We start from the raw sequence: 23590 nt of genomic DNA on the forward strand, positions 1-23590 counted from the left end.
AATTCTAATTTCATTAAAGAGTCTGGACTGTAAAGCTCTCATTCAAAAAAAACCATGTGACTCACATTCATGATAAATTTAACAGACATGCTTAAATAAAATACTATATAAAAGGGAAACTGCTGTGAAACCTAGATTAGAGTCAGTTGTGTAACACTAAGCAAACAATGCTACAGCTGAGCAAATACACCTACCAGTCCCACTGAGGTATTTTTTCTTTTTATTCCTCTGCTATATATTAAGTAGAAAGCTGCTGAAGAGGCCTTTTTATTTCTATAATGCTCAAAGCATAATGAGGACCTGTCCTTGACTGAAACTAACCAATATTAACTCCAAAAGACTGATTACTCTTTTTTCAAAAATATAACCATCACACAAAAGGCAAAATTAGACCCTTGAACACCAACAATAAAAAACCCCAGATGAGCTATGGAAAAGACTGAATATAAAATATTTAAATCAGAAGCAACCATGAGTGAGGTGGTAATAATGCTGGAAAAGGAGGGCTGCATTAAAACACCTACAAAGGTGAGGAGATTGCTGGTACTGCCACACTTCCTTGTGTAAATGTTATAAACTTACTGCTGGCATGCTGGTTAAGAGATGGGTATGGTTTCCTGATTTTTATAATCTATACAGAACTCCAGTTTTCTTATTTGCTGAAAATACTAATGGCATAATAATTTAAACAAATTTCTTCATATTTTTCATACATTTTAAAATGAGATTTTATTTCCTTATTCCACACTCAGAGTTTGAGGGCATTCCACTGACATTTTCTCTCCTCTGTAGACACTGAAGGACTATGCCATTGTTGCTGAGCACAGAAAGACAGGAGAAAGGGAGAGCCCAAGTATCTGCATTCTCATTTTCTACAGCAAAGCCCCAAAATGGGTCAGTCCCACCAGTGAAATGACACATTACCAAGGAAGAAGGTACACTCTTGATTTGAGAGGCAGTGTGATTTTCCTTTAGTGGGTTTTCTTTGCTCTTCAGAAATCAGGTTCTCTCTGATTTTAACACATAACCCTCCCCCCAGATTCCAAAACCCTGCAATGGAATGTTAGGGAACTGCTCTGTCACTGCCTTAATGCTCAGAGTAACATTTATGAAATACATCAAGGGAAGTGGGGAGAGAAGAAAAAAAAGAGGATTTCTTTCGATGCATTATGAAAAAAAAAGTGTTTTCTACCCAAGTCATGCAAAAGGAAGAAAAGGTCTTTGTGAAACACACTTCAGCAGTTTGGAACACACAGTGAACAATTTCACTTCAGAGCCTCCAGTAAATGATTTCAGTGAATGTTAGTGAATAAAGGAAACCTGCACTGGAAATTCCTCCAGGAACACAGGCCCTTTCATGTTTCTCAGCAAGGCTCTTCAGCTTTCACTCCTGGGCTGTTGCTGTTTCTCAGCCTCTTTCTGTCTGGTTCCTACACCTCAGCCTGCCCTCAGTGCTTATCTATCACCTATTCAGCATCAAAACCCTCTCAGAAACGTTTCTGTAGCCACAGTCTCTCTCCCAATTCTGTACCCACCTATCTGACATCTGGAGTTCAAGAAAGGTGCATTTTTCAAAGCATTCAGCTTGGAAAAAACCCCACACTGAAAACTCTAAGGCTGACTCTGCTTTCCTACTTGATTGTCATGGGAGTGCTCCCATGGAGAGCTCCCTGGAACCTCCTCCTGGCTCCAGAGCAGCAACCCAGCAGCACCACTGCTCTGGCAGAGAAAACCAATGGGTCAGGCTGGAAAATCCAACACTTCCCCCTTCAGATGAAGCCCCACAAACCATCTTAAGGAAAGACACTTAGTGGTGCCTAAGTAACTCAAGTATTTTCCTCTCTCATTTGCTGCTGTATTCCACAAGTGCAGTTATAAAGGGAAATATCATTTAGGTAGATTCACCTGCCAGAAATGGCACCATGCTTCTGTTAAGATGACAAAACTGTAGGGGACACAGAGCAATGGAAGCAAGAGAAATTGTAACTGGAAAGAAGTGATAGTTTATGAAAAATCCTGGCTCACTGTGAAAAGAAGTTTATTACTTAAACCTAAACATTTATTGGAATCCACTGGCCATTGTCCCTGGCAAGGGTGAGCTCCAGAACCTGGTTCTTGTGGCCCAAGTAAGGAACAAGGCCCAGTTTTACTCTGAGCAGTGAGTTCCAATGGGCACTGACAGCACCACCTCATCTGCACACAAATTCACAGGACTTTTTTCATCTACTTGCAAACAAATAGGTAGGGATACAAAATAGCTGTTATTTCACCTAAGGTTTGTGACAAAGCACATCAAAAGAAATATCTGAAAATAAAATTTGTTTTAAAATGTGCATCTTTTGTTCTGCTTCATCTGAAAAGGCAAATTTTTCTCTGAACTGTGATTCACAAACTAAAGCCTGCCTTCCTCTTGTAAATACAATAAACATGATGAAAACAATATAAAAAAATAACAATAGCTAAGCTTCACATGACCATGTGCTCCTTCTTCCAGGCAACAGGTCAGAACCACACAGGTTATCAAACAAGGAACTACTACAGAGACTGCAAAGTGACATTTAAGTATCTGCACTTGATAAGAATCAAACTCCATTAAAAAAAAAACTCTTAAAAAAAAGCTCCATACCCAGAAAAAACTCTTAATCAAACACTTTACTGATTTGGTATATTGATACTCTACTGTACATTAGCACATAAACAGATCAGTGCTTTGTGTATCTGAAGAAAGGAACAACTTTTGTTTTTTGAGATGCTGTTTCTAAAATGTGCTAAAGTGGACATGTGTCATACAGTCTTGAAATAAGTATTTCTTCATATTAGTAATAAACTTTTCCACTTGTAAAAATCCCAAAGACCTTCACAAGCTGAAGCATAGTACTGGCTTTACTGGAATGTTAATAATAAAAATTTCAATTATGGGAAAATTACTTAAAAATTCTGTATTTATTTTAAATGAAATTCGGCTGGGGAAAAATGTAATATTGCTCAGATTATTTTAGAAACAGGTTTTTAATTAAATACTTTCAGTTTAATACTGTAGCTTTGTATTTATTTTTTTTTTTTCACTGGCTGGCTGACTTGGAAAGTTACTTAATGGTAACAGATTATCTGGTATCACACAGTACAAATCTGAAGTATCAATCTATCTAACAAATGGTGGGGGGAAATAAAAAACAGGCCAGCTCTTCACTCAATAAACCTCAATTACATTGCAACAATTAACCCTTACTAACAACCTCTCCCTCAGCCATGTACCCAGACCTACCCAAGTATCAAAGTATCCTCAGAAAGACTAGGAAAACAGATGAAGGATTTTTTCTCAATAAATGAAAAATTCAAAATTAAAATTATTTCCAGACCCCTTCAATCATGAGATGTGCTTAGCCTTTACTTCAGGCACATAATTCCCATGCGTTACTGCCTCTTACTTTATGACCACAACTATTCAGACAGACCAGTCTAGTTTACAGTAATCCTTACAAACTTTCAAATACACCAGTAAAGATTCACATACAAGCCTGGAGTCTAATTATATCCCAAGGTATCCATAACTTAGGTGCCATAATAACCAAAATGTACTAGAAGAAAAGAATCTCAAAGGCTCCTAATTTGCATTTACTCAGTTTTAACTAATACTTCATTGTCTTAAATACCAGCAGGGATTTAGAAAAATGTATTTTATTTTTGTTCTAGAAAATGTGGTCTATCAGACAACATGAGAAACAGAAACTGTGTTTTGAAAGCTGAGTCCTTAAGTCTGTAGTTTCAAAGATGCTGTGTTTTGATAGGTAACAAAACTCTTCTATCAGAACTTAATTTACATTTTTCTGTTCTATGTTTCACTGCAGATAAAAACCAGAATCACAGAGTCAAAGAATGCTTTGGGTTAGAAAGGACATCAAAGATTATCCAGCTCTAACCCCCTGCCATGTGCTGGGACACCAGACCAGGCTGCCCAAAGCTCCATCAAACCCAGCCTTGAACCCTTCCAGGGATGGGACAGCCCCAACTTCTCTGGGCCACTTGTCCCAACCCTCACCCCGCTCACAGGAAAGAATTGCTTCCATTCTAAATCCATTCTAAACCTACTTTCTTTCTGTTTGAAGCCATGGAGCTCTGAGCAACCTGGCTGGAAGGTGTCCCTGCCCATGGCAGGGGAGGTGGAACTGATGATCTTTACTTGTGGAGAGCCTGGTTCAAACATGGCTTAAAGAAAGAGGCCATGAAGGTACTCAGCTAAGGGAAAAATAAAAGGCAGCTGTAAAGCAGCAGCTCCCAGGCTTGATTCTGTAAATAATTAAGGTTCTCAGACACCTTTTATATAAACAACAAGATTCTCAGACCGTTTTCTCAAACACAGGCAGATATCCTGTCCTTGGCTGCTCTGGGAACAGATATGAAGGTTTTGAGAACTTTTCATATCATGGTGGGAACACTGATCTTGGTTTCAGTAAACAAACTTCAGGTATTGTAAACAAAAGGAGGAGCTGAAGTTTTCTCTACAGCCTGTCAGGAGCTCAGATTTTGCAATATGCATGAAGTGAATTAACACTGTTATAAAAGGTGCCTGGTTGATCAATAAATCGGAGTCGATGCTGACCCAACAAAGGGGGGTCGTCTCCCTTCACTTCAACATTTACTGTCCCTTCCAAGCCAAATTTTTGATTCTGTGACCTCACATGAGCAACACTCTTGTTATGGTAAAGCTTCTGTTGGTTCAAATGAAAGAATACTTTAATCACTGTTCACTTGACAATGAGAATTAAGCTGCAGATCTTACTAAGTATCAAATATCTGTTCTCAAACTGCTGGACCTGCAAAAAATCTGAACACACAGAGGTCCCATGGCAGCTCTGTAACCTGAACAGATTTACCAAAGCTGTACTGACATTATTTATGGTGTTCCAGAAGAATTATACATGTAAATCAGAGCCAACTATGATAATTTAAAGATACCCCAGCTGCTTTCCAGAACTTGGGAAATACAGCTATGAAACAATTGACACAGGCTTTCTGATGTCACTTGCAAGCTCTAAGAACACTTCACATTCTTCAAGACAACAAGGATCTGGCTTTAAGTGACCAAAATCCAAACCATTATGGAACAGAGTAAATCATGGAAGATAATTTAGAGTGTTAAACTATCCCTAAAATTGTACCCTCAGTCAGCAAGGTCCTTTAAAAACAATGCTTATCCTCATCAGCAGGGAAATGGCTACAGATCTCTAGAGAAACTCTAAATAACAACAGAAAAAATAATGGAAAACTTGAATAGTCCACAGGCCTCATTGCTGAACTGTTACAGTGTGTCTAAAACATGCCAGGAACTGAATGAAACTACCAAACTGACCAAAAGCACATGCAAGTATCTTGGTGACATGTATGCTCCAGTCTTTCTCTAGTACTTCCTGTGCTGGAGCTCTCTAAGAGACAGCAACCCATAAAATAAAAAAAAATAAAAATAGATGTTTTATTTTGGAAGAAAACTTCCTGCAGTACTTCCTCAGTTGCAGGACAAAAGCAAGTACAGGAAAAAAAACCTCAATAAGATAAAATCAGAAGCCACTCCCAAGAGCAGCCAGGTAGTCCCTCCCAAGCTGTAGTGAAGGAAGATGAGGAGAAGCCAAGTGCCTGCTGTGTGCAAAAGCACCATAAAAAACTCCAGGGGTGAGAAAGGAACTTCTGAATCCCAGAGGAACTCATTTAGTTTTCATGTTACAAAGCTCGTCCTTGAAAAATGGGCAAACACAGAGGACACTACCTAGAAATGGCATAAATTATAATATATTACATTCTCTTCCTGCATTTTTCTCTGGATTTAAGAATTAGTCATTCTTCCAACAATGAAAAAGGAAGAAGGGAGCTTTTAAAGCATCAAAGAGCTGCAGATTCTGCACTCTATCTAGAAAAAACCCCACACCACTCCATGCTCTGTTCAGCTGGGTTGTGACATACACAAAGCCAACACCATCCCTGCATTCAGGATTCTGCCATCTAAGCCATTTCTCACACAGTTTTTCTCAACAAAAAGTAAAACCAAATGAAAAATTGCTGTGGTTAAATGGGCACAATCCTCCCCAGTGTATGAAGTTAAAAGTACATAAGGAACAACAAAAGGAAGTATCATTTTAGCCAAACTGGCTTTCAACTTGAAGCAGCACAAATAAAACACACACACCATGAAAAGCAAGGACAATTTTCAACAAGATGAGAAAAGCACTGAGATTAAGGGATGAAGATACATTCAAAATATGGACAGTTTTAGAAGATGTGTAAACATTTCCCCTCAACTTATTTATTTCTGATTTAGCTTGGTAGGCATCACACTAGAATCAAGTCTTGAGCAAAGAATTTAAAATACTTTTCATTACTGTCATGTTTCTCCTATTCAGCCTTCAAGCAGACAGGAACCTCCTTGATTTCCACCAGCACTGTTTTCTTTGACTTTTGTGTCCTTGACAAACTCTCCCAAACTTGGAAACTGCTTCCTACATCTTATCAGAAGAGAAAGCTGGCTGGGAAAGTTACCCCTGTATTCCTCTCTTGTGCTCAGTTTGTTCAAAAGTGGTTTAAATACAATTATCTACTTAAACTCACTTTCTGAATTGAGCTATTTACACACTGGGGGACAAAAAGCAGTCCCCCTTATTTGGGACTCAGTAGCATACACAGTAGCTATGGCTGGACAATGTAAGGCAGGTAATTGGCAAACTTTAATTTTCCTCAGCTGACTGCAGACAAACAAACAGCAACCTACCCAATACATGCAAAACAAACATCAAAATTATAAAGCATTATTTTAAAACACCTGAAAATATTTTGGGAGCCACTATTTCAGAAATCAGTCTTATTAAAAGCTGAACAAATACAAGTCTTAAAGGCCTCTACATTTTACATGATAATGTAAGTTCACATTTCCAAGTATCAGAAAGCAGGAGAGTTACAGAAGTGTAAGAGTGAAACCAAAAATACAAGAAAAAGCTGTAAACTCCACTTGTCCATATCTATAGTATTTTTTTCAGGGAAAAAACTCTAATTTCTATTTGATCAGATTCTTTTGCTTAGTAAGTCTTATTAAGTCCACAATTCACATTGTTTTTGCATCTTATACTAAATATCAGTAGAAACACCAGTAAAGTCCATCTTTCTGAAGCTGACAACATGACAGCTTCTTTACCATGGTGAATCTTATATTCTTATCTTATGAATGATAAGAAAAATTAAGTTTTGGATCAAACAAATCACTGGAACTTTACTCCATTGATATTATGAAGAGTTGTTTTCTTTCAAACTTTGAAACAAAGTGATTCCCAAATCCCATGAAATGCTATTGAAGTAGTGGAGGGAAGGCATTGCCACACTGGGGTGTTGAAGCTCTATCTTACACACTGTACCAGGATAATGAGGAGAATTCTTAGGATCATCCTGAAAAAAGCTCTGGTATGAGGTTTGTCACCAAGATCACCAGTTCTTCCTTATGGCTTCCTGAACCTAGAAAGCAGTTCTGAGAAAAGCCATGACTCTCCCTTGCTGAGAAAAGCAAGATAAGCAATGAGATGAACTGAGGCACTTCCACCACAGATCTGACTGAATTCCAGCTTTTCCTTGTCCCTTGTCACAAACCAAGGTGACACACAGGATTTCAAGCACCTCACAGACGCAGGTTTGTGCACTCATGAATAGTAAAGAATGGCAAATGCCAGACTTTGAAAGAAAGACAAAGAATCCACCACTGTCTAGACACAAATACATGAAACAAGCTGGTCAGGTGCCTTTGCCAGGCCTTCACAATGAGCAAATCAAAAGAGATGAAGAAGAAAGACAAGCTAAGCAGGGTGTTTTGTGAGACATTCACAGATTCTGAGATCTCTGCAGTGTTGTGTTTTAAACCTTCAGCAAAGAAGGAGCCAGAATAAAACCAAAATGGATAAAATTATGTATTTTGGAACAGGTCAGTGGAGTATGTCCACACAAGCTTTACTAATGCAATCACAAGTTCAGTGAAGCCAAATGGACATCTCAACTGGTAAACAGAGTAATAAGAAACACTGTCATATCCAGTTAAAGCAGATGTGCAAACAATAGGCAGCCTAACTAATGAGAAACATGAATGTAGCTTACAAATTAAAGAGTTCCTCAAGGTAAGAACAGGCCTGAAATGCTCTCCAAAAACTAAAAGACCTAAACCAATGAATTATCAAAAGTTGGTTACACTTCAAATATGACTTTTTACATGAACAGAAGGAAAAGAAAACGTACTTTCCCAGAAAAGGAAAGATGCAGTACTGCAGACCACATCACAAACCAGTTCCTCATGCCAAAAGGACTTCCAAGAAGACAGAAATCCCCTACCAAGCAAACAACAACAAACCCAAAGCAAATCTGGTGGCAAGCAGAGGAAACAGCATACAGCTTGGTTTTATTTAAAGTATTTTTCTGTATGCCCTGAGCACATAGTTGCCTTTGCATGGCCAACAGATTTCAGAACATCTGAACAGAACTTTCCTTTTAAAATGCAGGAACATCTCATTAGAAAGAAGCCCAAACAAATAGAAGCAATGAAGATGCTGCAAACACAAACACATACTTTGAATTAACTAATTTACCTTTAATTCTAAACTTTTTTAAAATAATTCAAACAAAGATGAGCTTTTTCCACTATCACAGAGGACAACCAGGACTTCATACTTTTTACTGCCTTCTTAATCTTAGTAACAAGTTAAAAAGTAGTGGAAGAATTATTACCAAGTATTACAGCCTGGACACAAGCAAACACTTGGGTTCCAAGCCAGTTCCAGAGAAACTCCTTGAGCAATCACTACACTTCTCTGTAGTCAGAAACACAGAACTACAGAAGAGTTTAATCCTTAGTTTTTGAAAAAAATAAAACAAATTAAAAAGGCAAATAAATCCCTGGTGTGATAGTGGGATAAAGAAATCCAATTCCATCTAGCTATTCTTCTGGAATCACAGTTGTGCCTTTCCTCAGCTCTCCCTGGGGATATCACAAGAAGGATAAAAGAGAATAACCAAATCAGCGCCATTCTTCGCTGGCTGACCGCTGAACTACACAAAAAAAAGTTCTCAACGGCTTCAGCCAAGACTGAATAGAAAATACACAGAATGGCACTCAATTCAACTCCTCTCCTCTCTGCACTGCCATGAAACATGTGCAACAGGGGGATCTAAACATTACTTGCAGAATTTGAAAAGATCAGTAGGGAGATTCAGTACAGCACATGAAAAGAGAGCTGAAACGGAAACTGCAACGCCAGAGATGTTCATTCTTCAAAAAATTTGTAGTTAATTCCATTGTAAACATCTATGCAAAACTTACAAAGGTGCTGATGACATAAAGGTGAGGCACCATCACCCTGAGCACAGGGAAGGAGCAAGGTACTGGACAGAAAGAAATAAAGAAATAACGAAATAACGGAAACAGGATGAAATTCAACACAGCAAAAGCCAAACTTTAACAGCTCAAGCAGGATTTCTGTTAAAAGAAATGACTACAGACAGGAATCACAAAATGACTGCAAGCCAAAAACAAGGGGAGAAAAACTTTCAACAGCAAGACAAAAAAAAAAAGTATTCAATTTTGAATATTTTTTCAATTCTTACTGTAGTTTTTTATACATACACAAAAATATTTGAACATTTTCAAGCTCATCTAGAACTTAATACTGTCAGGTTCTCTCATTTCCAATAGTCTTATTTTGAAAGCAGAAACACAGAAATTAAGTAATTATTCAAAATAAAGCATTTACTTAATATTAATAGAAAAAGGTACAAAAAAAGCTGTATTCTATGGCTTGAAAATGGCTGTACTCTATGTATTGAAAAACTGATGTGAAGCATCTTTTTAGTCCAAATGATGGAGAACATCTACTGCTATCTTGTGCCAAAATTTTTGTTCCATTATAATGCAAGAAAAACAAGAAGACTCAAGTGAAAAAAGGCCTAAGCATAACCATGGGAAAACCACCAAAAACTACAAATATTTGTTGATAGCATGGCTGATTTAATATAAAAAGTAATACTATTATTAAAAACCCTCTTGGGCATTATTAAATATGACCAAAAATATAGCTACATGTGGCAAAACCAAAGGGAAATCCATCTCCAAGATTTCAAAATGGTACCAGAATATGACACCAGAACAAGTTCATCCTTTTCAAAGGTACTTACTTTTCCAAAGATATTGCCATTTCAATTTAAAAGATGAAATATTTATCTTTGTATTTCTATGGGTATTTAGAGTATCAAGGCAAGTTTTCATGGCAAACACTGGCTTTTTTATACTAACCTGCTTTTTGAAACCGGCATGAAAGTAATTGAGAAATTTTTTTTACTGTATTTGCGTCATATAATTTCAGGATATAAACTGGTACAATAAATATTACCTCTACCTACTGGAGGTATTTGCTAATTGAACACAACTTTTCCTTTGTCTCTAATTTGTTTTGGTCAGCCTGGCTCTTCCTACATTCTAGTTACCTCCAAACCAATTAATGTTATTTTCCGTGCAACTCCGCAAAACTTTTTAATAAATTGCAACGGAAGTTTTTGGCACCAGGATCTGCCCAAGGAAACCTTATTATAAATGAAAGCTCAGAGATTCATACATGGGTATTTTCAGTCACACTTTGGATTGCATTTGTCTTTTTATCAACACAGTTTTCTTGGGGATTTGAGCATTCAGGTGGTTTTTACTCACTTCTGTGCTCCCTGAGACAACAGCTTTGTCCACGTTCAGCGTTAGCTGCTCTTCAGTCGGGCAGAGTCCCACAGACCACTCCGCACAGCGGTGATGAGCCCAGCAGTGACCTGGAGAGCACAGGGACACAAAGGGCCGGGGTTGGACAGCTCTGCCAGGCACGGCCTCCCAGCATGGAACTCCCTTCTGGCAGCCAACACTTCCCCAAAATCACAGAGAGGTCTGCTCCTCCTTTTTTTCTTGGTGCGACATTGAAAACTCATCTTATCACACACTGAATATACCGCAGTTACTATCAAACACTAAATTTTATTTTATATACAACACACCATTTTTTATCTGTTCATCATTTTCAAGTGCCTGAACATGTAATCATAGCACTGGGGTGCACAGCATTCTCTGACTTTGATTCTACATTCAATGCTTGTGTAACGCACACACAATTCCATTTCACCTTGTATATATATATATATATATATCTTTCACTGAAGATAACATTTCCCTACGTTTGTACTCTTAATTTATTATTCCCAAGTACTGGAGATCTGTATGTTCATGTAGAATATGCTAGTATGATACTTTATAAGTCTACACAAAATGTTTAAAAGCTCAAAATATAACATGAACAGATACTCATATAAAAGACTGAGAAAATGGTCAATACAACAAACACAGTTCGTGGTATTGACCACGATAAAATAATACAAAGTATTATAAAATATAAAATAAAAATGTTAAATAAAAATAAAATAAAAATTAAAATAAATAAAATAAAATATAAGACTGAGAAAATGGTCAATACAACAAACACAGTTCGTGGTATTGACCACGATAAAATAATACAAAGTATTATAAAATATAAAATAAAAATGTAAAATAAAAATAAAATAAAAATTAAAATAAATAAAATAAAAGACTGAGAAAATGGTCAATACAACAAACACAGTTCGTGGTATTGACCACGATAAAATAATACAAAGTACTATAAAATATAAGATAAAAATGTAAAATAAAAATTAAAATAAATAAAATAAAATATAAAAGACTGAGAAAATGGTCAATACAACAAAAACAGTATAGAGATACACCTACTTAACAACAAAATATCATAATTTGTACAATTCAACAGGTAGCTCTTACAAGAAGTTTCTAATTCAATTCTGAGAAAAACAATGCAAATGATGTATACTTTCAAAGGAATACTCTGACTGCTTTATACAGGAATTAGAAATTATGTTTTACACTAGAGCTGGTGAACTTAGGTATCAGCAAACTTAATAATTCAAGCTACAAAAAAAAAATCTTTATATGGGTTTGGGAAGACTCATTTAGAAATATTAGCAACTTTAAAAATGTAGAATGATAAATCTACACCTATGCATCAACATCCACTATAGTAAAACTGTTGCAACAAAACCATTGCATTTTGTTTTTTTCTTTTAATCAGACCTTGAAACAAGTTTCCACACTCATAAAAGAGTGACATTTTTATTATTACGTAAATGCATTTTCATTTTTTGGAGCAAAAAATGTGAATGGACTACTGGCATCAAAGCACTTGAACACAGATGCCTTCTGAAAGTAATTAATAACTTAAATATAGAAAAGTTCAATTGAAATGAAGGAGCAGATGATAAACCAGACATTTTTCTGACAAAAAACCTGCAGATTCTGGAAACATGCATGTGCATTATGCCTCTACTGCTCTTCTAAATCTTCTATTCCATTGTTTCCAGTAAAATTTGCAGCAGGAGATCAGGTAACGTCAGAGGACTAACATTTCTGAGAATTATATGAAGCTGTGCCTCATTCCTTTTCCCTTTTCTCCCCAAAACAGAACCATGGTACTGAAGGTATTACTACCTGAACACCAGCTCAGCAGATTACAAACACTTCCCACACAAAGCTGAGGATTCTCTTTTCTGGAGGGAAGACTACAAAAACAAAACCTGACACAGGGAAAAGCTACCAAAGCATCATCAGAGACTTGGCAAACACCACAGCACCAAAACCCAACAGCTGCAAAACTTCACTCATCACTGTGCTACTGCACTGCTACTGGGCAGGGAGAAAAAGGATGGAGAAGAATGGATCTTACCTGTTGGCTCAAATAAGGCTTGAACATCAATGTCATCTGGTAAGCCAACTAAACTGAGTTCATCCCAGAATTTGACAACCTGATCGTCAGAAGCAGTTTGGGTGCTTACACTTGTACATGATGCTATACTCGATCGAGATCTGTGGCAGGGAGCAGAAAAACAAACTTAGAAGTGACCACAATCTTTGTTTAATCAGCCAGATATTCACAAATTATCCAGAACTCATGGCAAGTGAGTACAATTTTTTCCTAATATGATAAAATATAAATCAACAAGAACAAGTCTTCCTTATATTTTATCCCAACACTTTCCCCAGTACCAGTTTCCAGTCAAAGCTCCTATTCAGTAAACAAGCCTGCTCTCTCTTCCAGTTCTTCAGGACACACATGCTTCTTTAAGTTTGATTCTGTTTGATATTAAAATTTGCCCAACCCTTGGAACTGAGAATGAGGTAACACCAGAGGTGAGGTGACTATAGAAAATACTACAGCTATGAGGAGAAGGTAGAAAAAAGACCAGGACTTCAAAATCTGTTTGGAAATAAACATGTTTATACAATGCCATCAGATGGTAAAAAAAAGAAAAAGGTGGGGTGAGCTGGAGGAAAGGAGGGGGAGAGATTAAAAAATGCAGTGATATAAAGACAACTATATTGTACTAGTTTATAAACTTACTGATTTGTTCCCCAAATTCTAATCTCAACAGAAAACAATTCACACAACTCAGATTACTGCATTTTAAAAAAACCTGAAGCAACAATTCTGCCTTAACTTCCTGCAGGCTAAAGAATATCTTGGACATCTAAGGGTGTGCATTTAGGCCTACTGATAAGAGACCTGATCACTGATGCCTCAACAATTGGTAGGAAAGGTGGTGCTGCATTTTCTACTAAGGTTCTTTGAACTTGATTACTCTCTGCTATTAATAACTCAATTGTATGCATGTGTCAGTAGATCCAGTAACCACTGGAATTTTAACCTGTAATAACTCCACTTTCCTGAAAACCACGCTTTACTTCAGCCATAACATTTATAAATACATTTTAAAACCCCTTAGTTTATGGGGAAAAGAGTAACATCTCTCTTGCATCACCCAAGAAATATTAGAAGTTTTCTATTTTTATTTTCTCTTTTTACTATTATTACATGGTCTCTTCATGACCTGCATAATTTAAAAAGCATCTACCCTAAAACCTATAAATGCTGACACTACCAACACTTAAAACCTCCTTAACAAAGCACTATGTTCTGTTTGACAAAACTGGTTCCTGAACACCATTCATGTCCACTGCAATTACAGAATGGTTTGGGTTGGAATGGATCTCGTTCCAACCCTCCTACAATGGGCAGGGACACAATCCACTGTCCCAGAGGTTCCTCTAAGCTCTGTGCAACCTTGGCCTTGGACACTTCAGGGATGGAGCATCCACAGCTACTCTGTTGTGGATGCTCCAGCATCCACAGCCTGTGCCAGTGCTTCACTCCATGACAGCGGAGCCCCCTCTAACACCAAAGTGCTACTCACAACACCAGAACTTAAAGAATCTTTAAGAAAAACTAAATCTCAACTGACAAGGCATTTTTATGTATAAAAAACCTTTCTCACAAGATCAAATCAATCTGTTCCCAGAACTTCTCAATTTACTCTGCAATCTCACCCTTTCTATAGACTTTTCTGAAAATATTTCATACACCTATAGAATACAGCCTGAGGCGAGGGTGTTACTTTTATTAGCTTTAAGAAAAGCCACTTTTCTGTATCAGCATCACACACCATGCACTTTTCCACCACCAACATGATGACAAAAACATATAACGTGCACCCAAGCAACCTCAGTGAGTGTGGAACTCTGAGCAGCTTCTGCAGCAGCAGCACAGCCACGGACAGGTCTGACTCGGGAGTTTGGCACAGCTGGCAGCCACCTCCCTCACTGTTCCTTCCCTGGCAGGGCCAAGCCCAGAGCCAATCCCCCAATGCCCGGTTTGTGCCACACACCGCCCGTGGCTCTGCATCATCAGCCTGCCCTCAACCCCACATCCCTGCCCCGGATCATAGCCCCACATCACCACTGCCTTGGATCACAGTCCTGTTCTCAACCCCACATCACCACTGCCTTGGATCACAGTCCTGTTCTCAACCCCACATCACCACTGCCTTAGATCACAGTCCTGTTCTCAACCCCACATCCCTGCCCCACATCACCACCACCCTGGATCACAGCCCCATCCTCAACCTCCATCTGTGCCCCACATCACCACTGCCCCATACCTCCTGCAGTCCCAAATCACCATGCCACCCTCGACCCCTCATTGCTGCCCTGCCCACAGCTCCACATCAGCATCCCACATCACTATCACTGCCTTGCTCTCTGCCCCACACCGTCCTCAACCCCACATCACTGACCCACATCACCCATACCACCCTTGATCCTGTCCTGTCCTCAACCCTGCACCATGCCACATCACCAGCATTGCCTCAACCCCGCAATGCCCACAGCCCCTCACCACCCACAGGCCCTCAATGCCCTCAACCCCACACAGCCTGTGGCCCCTCACCGCCCTCAACCTCGCACCATGCCGGACCACCAGCATCGCCCTCAACCCCACACTGCCCGTGGCCCCTCACCACCCTCAACCCCACACCACCCACAGCCCTTCGCCACCCTCAACCCCACACCACCCTCAATTCCACATTGCCTGTAGCCCCTCACTGCTCTCAGTCCCACACCACCTACAGCCCCTCACCACCCTCAACCCCACACTGCCTTTGGCCCCTCACTGCCCTCAACCCCTCACTGCCTGTGGCCTCTCAATGCCCTCAACCCCACACCATGCTACACCACCAGCATCGCCCTCAACCCCTCACGGCCTGTGGCCCCTCACCATGCCCAACCCCACAGCACCCACAGCCCCTCACCACCCACAACCCTGCACCAGCCACAGCCCCGCACCACCCTCAACTCCACATTGCCTGTGGCCCCTCACTGCCCTCAACCCCTCACCACCCACAGCCCCTCATCGCCCTCAACCCCACTCAGCCCATCCTGTAGCCATGGCCTGCAGCCCTGCATCGCCACTGCCACCACCCATGTTTCTCTAGGATTGCAGCTCCTCTGTCACACAGACGGCCCTGATGATCCCACATTCACCATCAACCCTGAATGAACCCAAGTCAACACAAGGCCCAGTGACAGGACCCCCACACCCACTAAGATGTGGCTCTGATCAGTCCCATCACAGAGGGATTACGCATGTACTGAGCAACCTCCACTGCAGGGCCAGGTATGCCCCTGCCATCTCTCACAGTCACTGAGAGGCCGGGGGACCAAAACAAAACCCCCATCTGGGAGAGCTGCCAGCAAACCCCATCCTGCAGGGCAGGAACCACTGCTCTGTGCTCTGACAGCATGGCACCAGGGTGAGAGTCAGCACTGGATGGCAAGAGGAGAGGCTCCAATGGGCAGAGGCTGCCCATCATTCCAGACTACATAACACATCAAGTGTCAAAAGTCCATCCTCTTCCACCCTTCATGTGTGCTTTTACTTCAGCATCACAAGTAGATCAGCGCCTTATAGTAGCTATGTCTCTTATCTGTGTTCTAGCAGAGTGAAGATTCTCACTTGGGGAAGAAACAAACCCTTTTTAAAAAATCAAAAGAGACAGCCACTGCTTTACCCCTCATATGTTGGTTGCTCTGGGCTTCGATTTTTAGTTAGGTTTTTGTGTATATACTGATTTTCCTTACAAACAGTTTTTAATATTAAAACCCCACATTTACACAAATACAAGTTAGTTACCTATTGCAGTACAGAACCAGTAAAGATCCTTCCTGAATTTCATGCAAAATTTTAAAAATCTACATATTTCTTTTAGGACAGACTTACTTCTTCTGGCCTCTCTGTTTGCGCAGCACTGAGTTTTGCCTTGGAGTTCTCTCACAGGCTCCATCGGCGCTGTCGCTGGCTTCACTCTTATTTAAAGGCTGGTTTTTCCATGGGATAACATACCCAGGAGTGGGACCGAATTGTTTTAAATCTCCTTGTCCTAATGAGCTCCGTTCTCCACAGTAACAAAAGGCGCAGAGTTGTTCGCTGTAAAAAGGAAGATCATTACGTCTTTAATGGGGGGAAAACCAGCAGAGGATACCCCATCAAAGAGCAAATTTCATGCTAATTTAACCCTTTATAACAAGACAATAAAAGCTCCAATGGGCTGTCAGGTATCAGAAGTCAGCATTCAGAAACACTATTTCCAGCTAATTAACAGTTACTTTAAAAGAACTTTTTTCTGTTCACAAAACTGCCTGATTAAGGAAGCAAACAAAAAAAAAAAGTCCATGTTATATTTAACTGATTAGAATTTCCAAAATTCTGTGTGTCTAGACACATGCTTGCTAAAAGGCATCAAAATGTTACAGAACACAAAGAACATTACAGCACACACACCTTTCTGGATGCACATACAGCCTATGTGTAACCCAATGTGTAAATACTATAGACTAAAAGGTTTACTAACATGGAGAAAAATGGAATAATGAGAAAACCACAGCAATGGCTACAGTCACACGTGCCAGAGCACACCACATGCACAAATCCAACCATCCTCATTTACTTCAATATTTAAAAACAAAATCATGTCTAAAAGTTTTACTGGAGGAATTTTAAATTTACAGAACCGTGACCGCTGCAATACCCTGTACCATTTGCAATTATGTTTTAACATGCACAACACAGCGACAGGATTGAAATGACAGCTCTGACAGCACTCCTTGTGTCACATCATATGGAAGCTACTGAAAAATATTTCTATAATAAACATACCCACAAACTTAAAATGTGAACTTCTGCAACTAATGCAGTTTGCATTAAAGGAAGGCCATTTAACACTTTTTTTTAAATGCTTAAATGAGCAATTCTGTTTTCTTCGTATTTATGCCCCAAAGACCCCAAAAAGATGCCTCAGGGAATCAGGCACTTGGATAGAGGCTTGGTTATGCCTGGATTCCATTTAAATAGATTTCAGTGCATCTCCAAGGTGGCACATTTGGATTTGGGACAGTCTGTGCTGTGTGAGTGAGAGGAGGGAAGTGAAGTGGGAGGAAGAGAAAACCTTAAGGCTAAACTGCTGTAAAATATTTACTAAATTCTTGGGGGAAAATAAAGCCTCCTGTGCTCTTCAGCCTAGAGAGACAAGAACAGCAACAGAAAAAAGTGGAAGTGGAAAAGGAAAGTTCCAGATCAGAACATAAAACCCCAAGAATCCAGCAAAGCCTCTGATATTTGGTTTATCATACTCTGGGATGGCTCCTTTTGCTCTCAGTATACAGCAAAAAGAGGAATAAAGAAAAAGAAGAAAGAAAACTGAACTGGTCTACTACTACTGGTGATACCAGACAGTGAGATGCTAAGGAAGGGAGAAGTGTTTCATGAGCCCAAAATGAAGCCCAGAATGAAGCAAAAAGCTTTCATACATGGCTGATAGATAGGACTGCACTTTCACTGAGGCAGATGGACCACTGGGAACATGCAGGTTGGTAGGCAGATAAAGTCAGTCCCATTCATGGCACTGAAATGACACCTTCCTGTGGTACTGTTAGGAAACATTTGTCCTCATCTCGTGGCCTTGGCTGCACATCCCTCACTGATGTGCCTCAACACACAACCAGCAGGAGCCAGCACAACCCCCGGAGCTGATGGCAAATGTCTGACACGTTCTGGAAATCTTTAGAAAAAGATATCTGAAGACAAAAAAATTCAAAGATTTTATCCAAAAAGATGGATAAAGGTCGTGTGAGAGCAGTGAAAAGTTACACTGAACAGTACATATGTCTATTTTATAGCTAGCTTTTAGTGGGCTAGAGCAACAAATACACTATTATTTGTCTGTCAGTGACTGTAACCACTGGACTGCCAGTGAAACCTGATATGGCCTCAGAAGCAGAGTTCCTAAGCAGGGAAAGCAAAGCTATTTATGCTGGTGGAGACTAGAGAGACTTGTGAGGAGACTTAAGAGATTTAAACAGGCAATGCCATGGTATATAAATTACACTAGTTACAAACACAAGATTATCCACAGTGGAATAAATAATTATTCATACATCCTGTTAGGACAGACTATCACTGCTCATTAAAAGACTTGAAGATAATTACAAAGAAATAAACAAAGCCCTTTAAAGTGGAGTCACAGCAAATATGCAATAACGTTAAGATCTATAAAAGAGAAATACGAAACAGTAATTAAGAAAAAAAAATAAACTAACTTTTCAAGTGGTATTATTTGAAAAGGCATACAGGAGTAAAGCTGGTATTTCTGGAGCCTGTAAAGCAGCTCCAGCATCTCAACTTCCAGCAGAAGCATTCTGCAGGCAGGGTGGAGTGAAACAACAGGAGCAGTGAGTTTCACAGCTACTCTGCAGCGCGGTGTGGACAGCTGTGAGGCTGTCAAGAATCATATGGTTTGTGCTACTGCTCCTGCTTCGGCAGAGCTGGGGAACGCAGCTGAACAGAGTGCTCGCCACGGGGAGGGGGCTGGGGAGCCCTCACTGAAGGCTGTGAGCACACAGTGCAAAAGTTAAAGACAGGAGCAGCAGAACGTGCCCAGAGCGCTGCCAGGACATTGTGGGGCTGAGATGGAGGGGAGAGATTATACAAAGGGGGGAAAAAAGGTTTCACAATTTCCAGGGGGGTAAACAGAGGGGCTTCAACTGCACCCAGAGCCAACAGCCACAGTGGCAGTGAACTCCCTGCCAAACTGCTGGGATGCTGCAGAGACCCTCTGCAGGAAAGCCACGCTCCTGTGCCCCCTGACATGCCACAGCTGCTGGCTTGTCATGCTGTGCAAAGTGGCCAGTCCATCACGTTAGCCTTTTAGCTTTAAGTGCTCAGTAAATATTTTAAGTTATGTCTGTATGGGCAGAAGGTAGAGATTTTTTTCTTATCATCTGAGGACTGCAGAAAGTACTTACAAATCTACTTTCCATATGTCAATATGCAATTAGAGGATCTAAATCTGTGATGCAAGAAGAGCTCTCATATTGAAGATAACGAAATAGAGATACTGGCAAATCTTAAGATCAAACTCTAGATCTGTTATCATAATTAACATATTTTAAGAACAGGATAATTCAAAATGGGATAAAAAGCAAGAGACAATGTGTCACAAATCTTTTTATAAGCTACTAAAAAAATAAAAAGCAGCTCAACAGTATTCCATTTAAGATATATCTTAGGTGTTCCAACTCAAAATGAAAGTTCGTTATCTGTAACTTCAACTTATATGACATATTTTCCCATGACAAATGCTACTTTCTTGTAAGAGTTTAAAGATCCAGAAGTGGTTTATTACCAGGAGGTGCTCCTATCCCTCACCTCATCCATAAGGATTTTGTAGATTTGAATGCACAGAAATTTTAATACATAACACTGAGGAAAAACTGTGTTCAGAATGAAGCAGACATGCTGGGTTTTGGGGATGCAGTAAGAGGCAGAAAAGCTGGTAATGTCTGAAGCTAATGTCTGTTCCCATTGAGCCATGGGAGGAGATCCAGACTTGCCTCCTTGGATTTGAAGGATGCCCTTTCTAACAAGAAACATGTTGATCCCATCACTCTTTCACAGCCACTCTCTTCTACAGGTCCTTATTTCATCCCATCAGTGTCTCTTCCTTACACAGAATTTACTCAACCCTCTGACAAGAATCTGAAGTGCTATAATCCTCCCCTGTCCACATCCTGACAAAGGATAACAAAATGCCCTGCAGCCACTTAATCGTGAAGGAAGGGAGACCAGACACCATTTCCTTTACTTGACTAATGACAGCCATCAGGACTCATCCTAAAACTCAGACTTTCCCACTGAAACAACTTCATTTCAACACATGCAGTATTGGGCAACTAATTGCACAATATTAAATCACAACCAGAGGAGGAGAAACATCTGGTTTGCTTGCAAATATTCAGTCAGAGGATTGAGGTAAAACTGAGAGTCCCCCAAAACTATTTTTTAGCAGAATTAAGCCTTAGCATCAGGATTACCAACACCTGTAGGAGTAAGCAGAGGCCCCTCCTGGATCCTTGTGAGCTGGGAAATGGCACTGGGTAATCCTGTGTCAGCCAAGGCTCCTTGATAACAAGCAGATGTGCAGACTGGCTCATGCAAACATGTTTTCTTTATGCTGTGGCCCCTATCTCACAGATGTGCACTTGTGCCCACGTGAGCACTGTGCAGCTTCTGGAAATCTTCAGATATGTCCAGGGGAGGTTGTGTGACCCTCAAGAGTATCTCACTCTCACTCTCCTGCCTGTTTTTCACACGTGGGTAGAATGCACCCCACACTGCAGTGATATGGGGCACTGCCATGCCTCCACAGCCCCACAGCTGGGGGAATAAACCCTCCTTCCTCATTCTCACAGAACAACTTCCTTCCAAGCAAGACAGCAAGCGGCCTCTGCTGAGCATGTCTGTCAGTGAGATGCTTGAAGTTATCCAACCCTCTCAGTACCCAGTGGAGAGGGTGGCAGGCTAAAGGAAATCCTGCAGCTGCCTGCTCTGCAGAGAGGAGTTAAAGGTGCCTTTCTTTCAGCAGAGCCTGCACAGGGGAATCCAAGCATCACACAGAGATAAAGGGGAGGTTGTCAACAGCAGGAGAAATTCAAACTCTTGGATTCAGCTCAAGAGATGATCACCTTGTAACTTTCCTGAAATCCCTCCCAGCCTACTGTGGGAATGGTATCTCAAAAGGAGTTTTGCTGTTCATTTACCTTTTCCAATTAATCACATTTAAAGCGGGTTTAAACAGGAAAAAATAATGGATTATATTTGAGAAAATGCAAGGCATGGCAATTCCAGTAATATCCACTAGCTATAGCCATTGCCTCAACATTAAACACTAAGTTGCAGATGATCACTACTGCCATTTACCATGATAACAAATGATAACAAAAAAAAAATTGCACTGAAGTTGAAAAGAAACCCAACTTGGAAAGCATCAAGATTTCTTTCATTCATGGTTTGGGTTGAAAAAGAAAGTAAAGAGGGTTATCATGTGACTTTTGCTACAAATTAGTTTTTAAAGGCCTAGAAATACCTTCAGGATGTCTTTTTCACACACTACTTGTTACAGAAATTTACAGTGGTTTTAGCATCTATTTTTCACTATTAAAATTAAGCTCATCACAGTGAAATGGAGTACTTGGGAGCAAAACAGAACTTCAGAGAATCATTTGTACTAATTACCAAAGCAGACTGATGAGAACTGGCCTTGAGAATTCTTCTTCCACCTAACCCTGTTAGTAGTTTTAACATATGCTAAAAGGCTAAATGAAACACTGCAGGGGACCTACTATTTATTTACCTCTGCCAAGTTGTGCTAGTGCACAAAATACCTTTGCTCTCATTTTATGATATGTTATTTAAAGAGTAAAGTGTTCTTCTCCTTAGTGAGGAGCCACCACTGTATCATTTATGTAAATTCAAATCAATACCTGCAAGCTGCACTTTAAGTGAAGGAAAAAAACCCATTTCTGACTTGAAACAATACCAGGGATCTGCATCAGTGTGAGTTCAAATATATGTGAGATATTCACAGAGGTAAAGTTTATCTGAAACTCAGATTCAGATGAAGCTTTTCAGCATCATCTAAATATTCTGTAAATATCTGGACCTCAATAATAACAAAGTTTGAAAGTAAACTACTGAAGAAATCTCATTAGGTGAGGCCTAACAGCTTCATATTGATACAGCATTAACAACCCAATAAATCACCCTTCTGAATGAGGATACTGAGGACAGACAGGGATGGAAAGGGCAAATGGAGACACCACAAAGAGAAAGAAGCAAAAAATCTCTGCTAAAAGCTGTATTTAAGTGCTTGATGCACAATCTCCTTCCAACAGGTACCTGAATCACAGAACAACTTGAAATTGTGAAGTGGTTTGACACTATTATACTATTATAGTGATTTGGGGTTGAAGTAAGTATTTAACTCATGCAGCATAATTCTTTTTTAAAAAAAAGGAGGCAGGAGAGAGTTCATATGAACTTCAAGTGAAGAATTTTAAAAGTTTATACAAAGCAATTAAACTGCATTAGACAATAACTGCTTTCCAATTTCTTCAAACCAGCACAGTTGGAGTTCTACAGCCATATAATCAACTTAATGATACTCTTCTCATTTGAAAGGAAGAAAACATTCCCCTCCAAACACAACCAAAACAACACATCTTACTGACATTTTGAAATGCAGAAAATACGTTCTTATTCACCATGAATTGTGTCAGCTTTAATTTAAACAAGTATTTAAAGTTCAGTTAGGGTTTAACATGCCCTAGATGCAGGAGGAGTTACCAGAATGCCAGTGCTGAAAAAAGTGAATTCAGAGGTCCAATCCAAGGCCCTCTAGATAATTCCTTAAGGTCCATGTGAACTGATTTGTTCTCTCAAATAACAATCTCTGAAAGAATGCAATTGATTGTACCTGAAAAGTAGCAATTCATAAAATTCTGAGAGTTATCTTCATCTCTGAGGGATAAAAGTCAAAGAATAAGAAGATCTGTAACTTCAGCCTTCAGGATGCCATCTATGCCCATTCTCTCTCTTGGTAATTAAAACATAAATACACAGAATGGTTTGGGCTGGAGGGACCTTAAATATCATCCAGTTCCAAGCCTCCTGCCAGGGCAGGGACACCTTCCACTACGAGAGGCTGCTCCAAGCCCCATCCAGGCCGGCCTTGAACACTTCCAGGCTGGGGCAGACACAGTCACACCCAACTCACA

At 39.9% G+C, this 23590-nt stretch overlaps 1 protein-coding gene across 7 annotated transcripts in view; it reads right to left on the minus strand.

Annotated features, from left to right (window-relative positions):
* KMT2C (lysine methyltransferase 2C) overlaps nt 1-23590 on the minus strand; it is a 189072-nt gene that overhangs the window by 99046 nt on the left and 66436 nt on the right. For all 7 annotated transcript variants that reach the window (XM_064703871.1, XM_064703875.1, XM_064703877.1 and 4 more), the window contains 3 exons: nt 16701-16907; nt 12816-12955; nt 10718-10827 (listed from right to left, as the gene is read on the minus strand). In XM_064703871.1, the coding sequence (XP_064559941.1) occupies nt 10718-10827; nt 12816-12955; nt 16701-16907 (457 nt within the window). The remainder of the gene's footprint in view (nt 1-10717; nt 10828-12815; nt 12956-16700; nt 16908-23590) is intronic.

The sequence above is a fragment of the Zonotrichia leucophrys genome, chromosome 2, assembly GCF_028769735.1.
Source record: "Zonotrichia leucophrys gambelii isolate GWCS_2022_RI chromosome 2, RI_Zleu_2.0, whole genome shotgun sequence".
Classification (NCBI taxonomy): Eukaryota; Metazoa; Chordata; class Aves; order Passeriformes; family Passerellidae; genus Zonotrichia; species Zonotrichia leucophrys.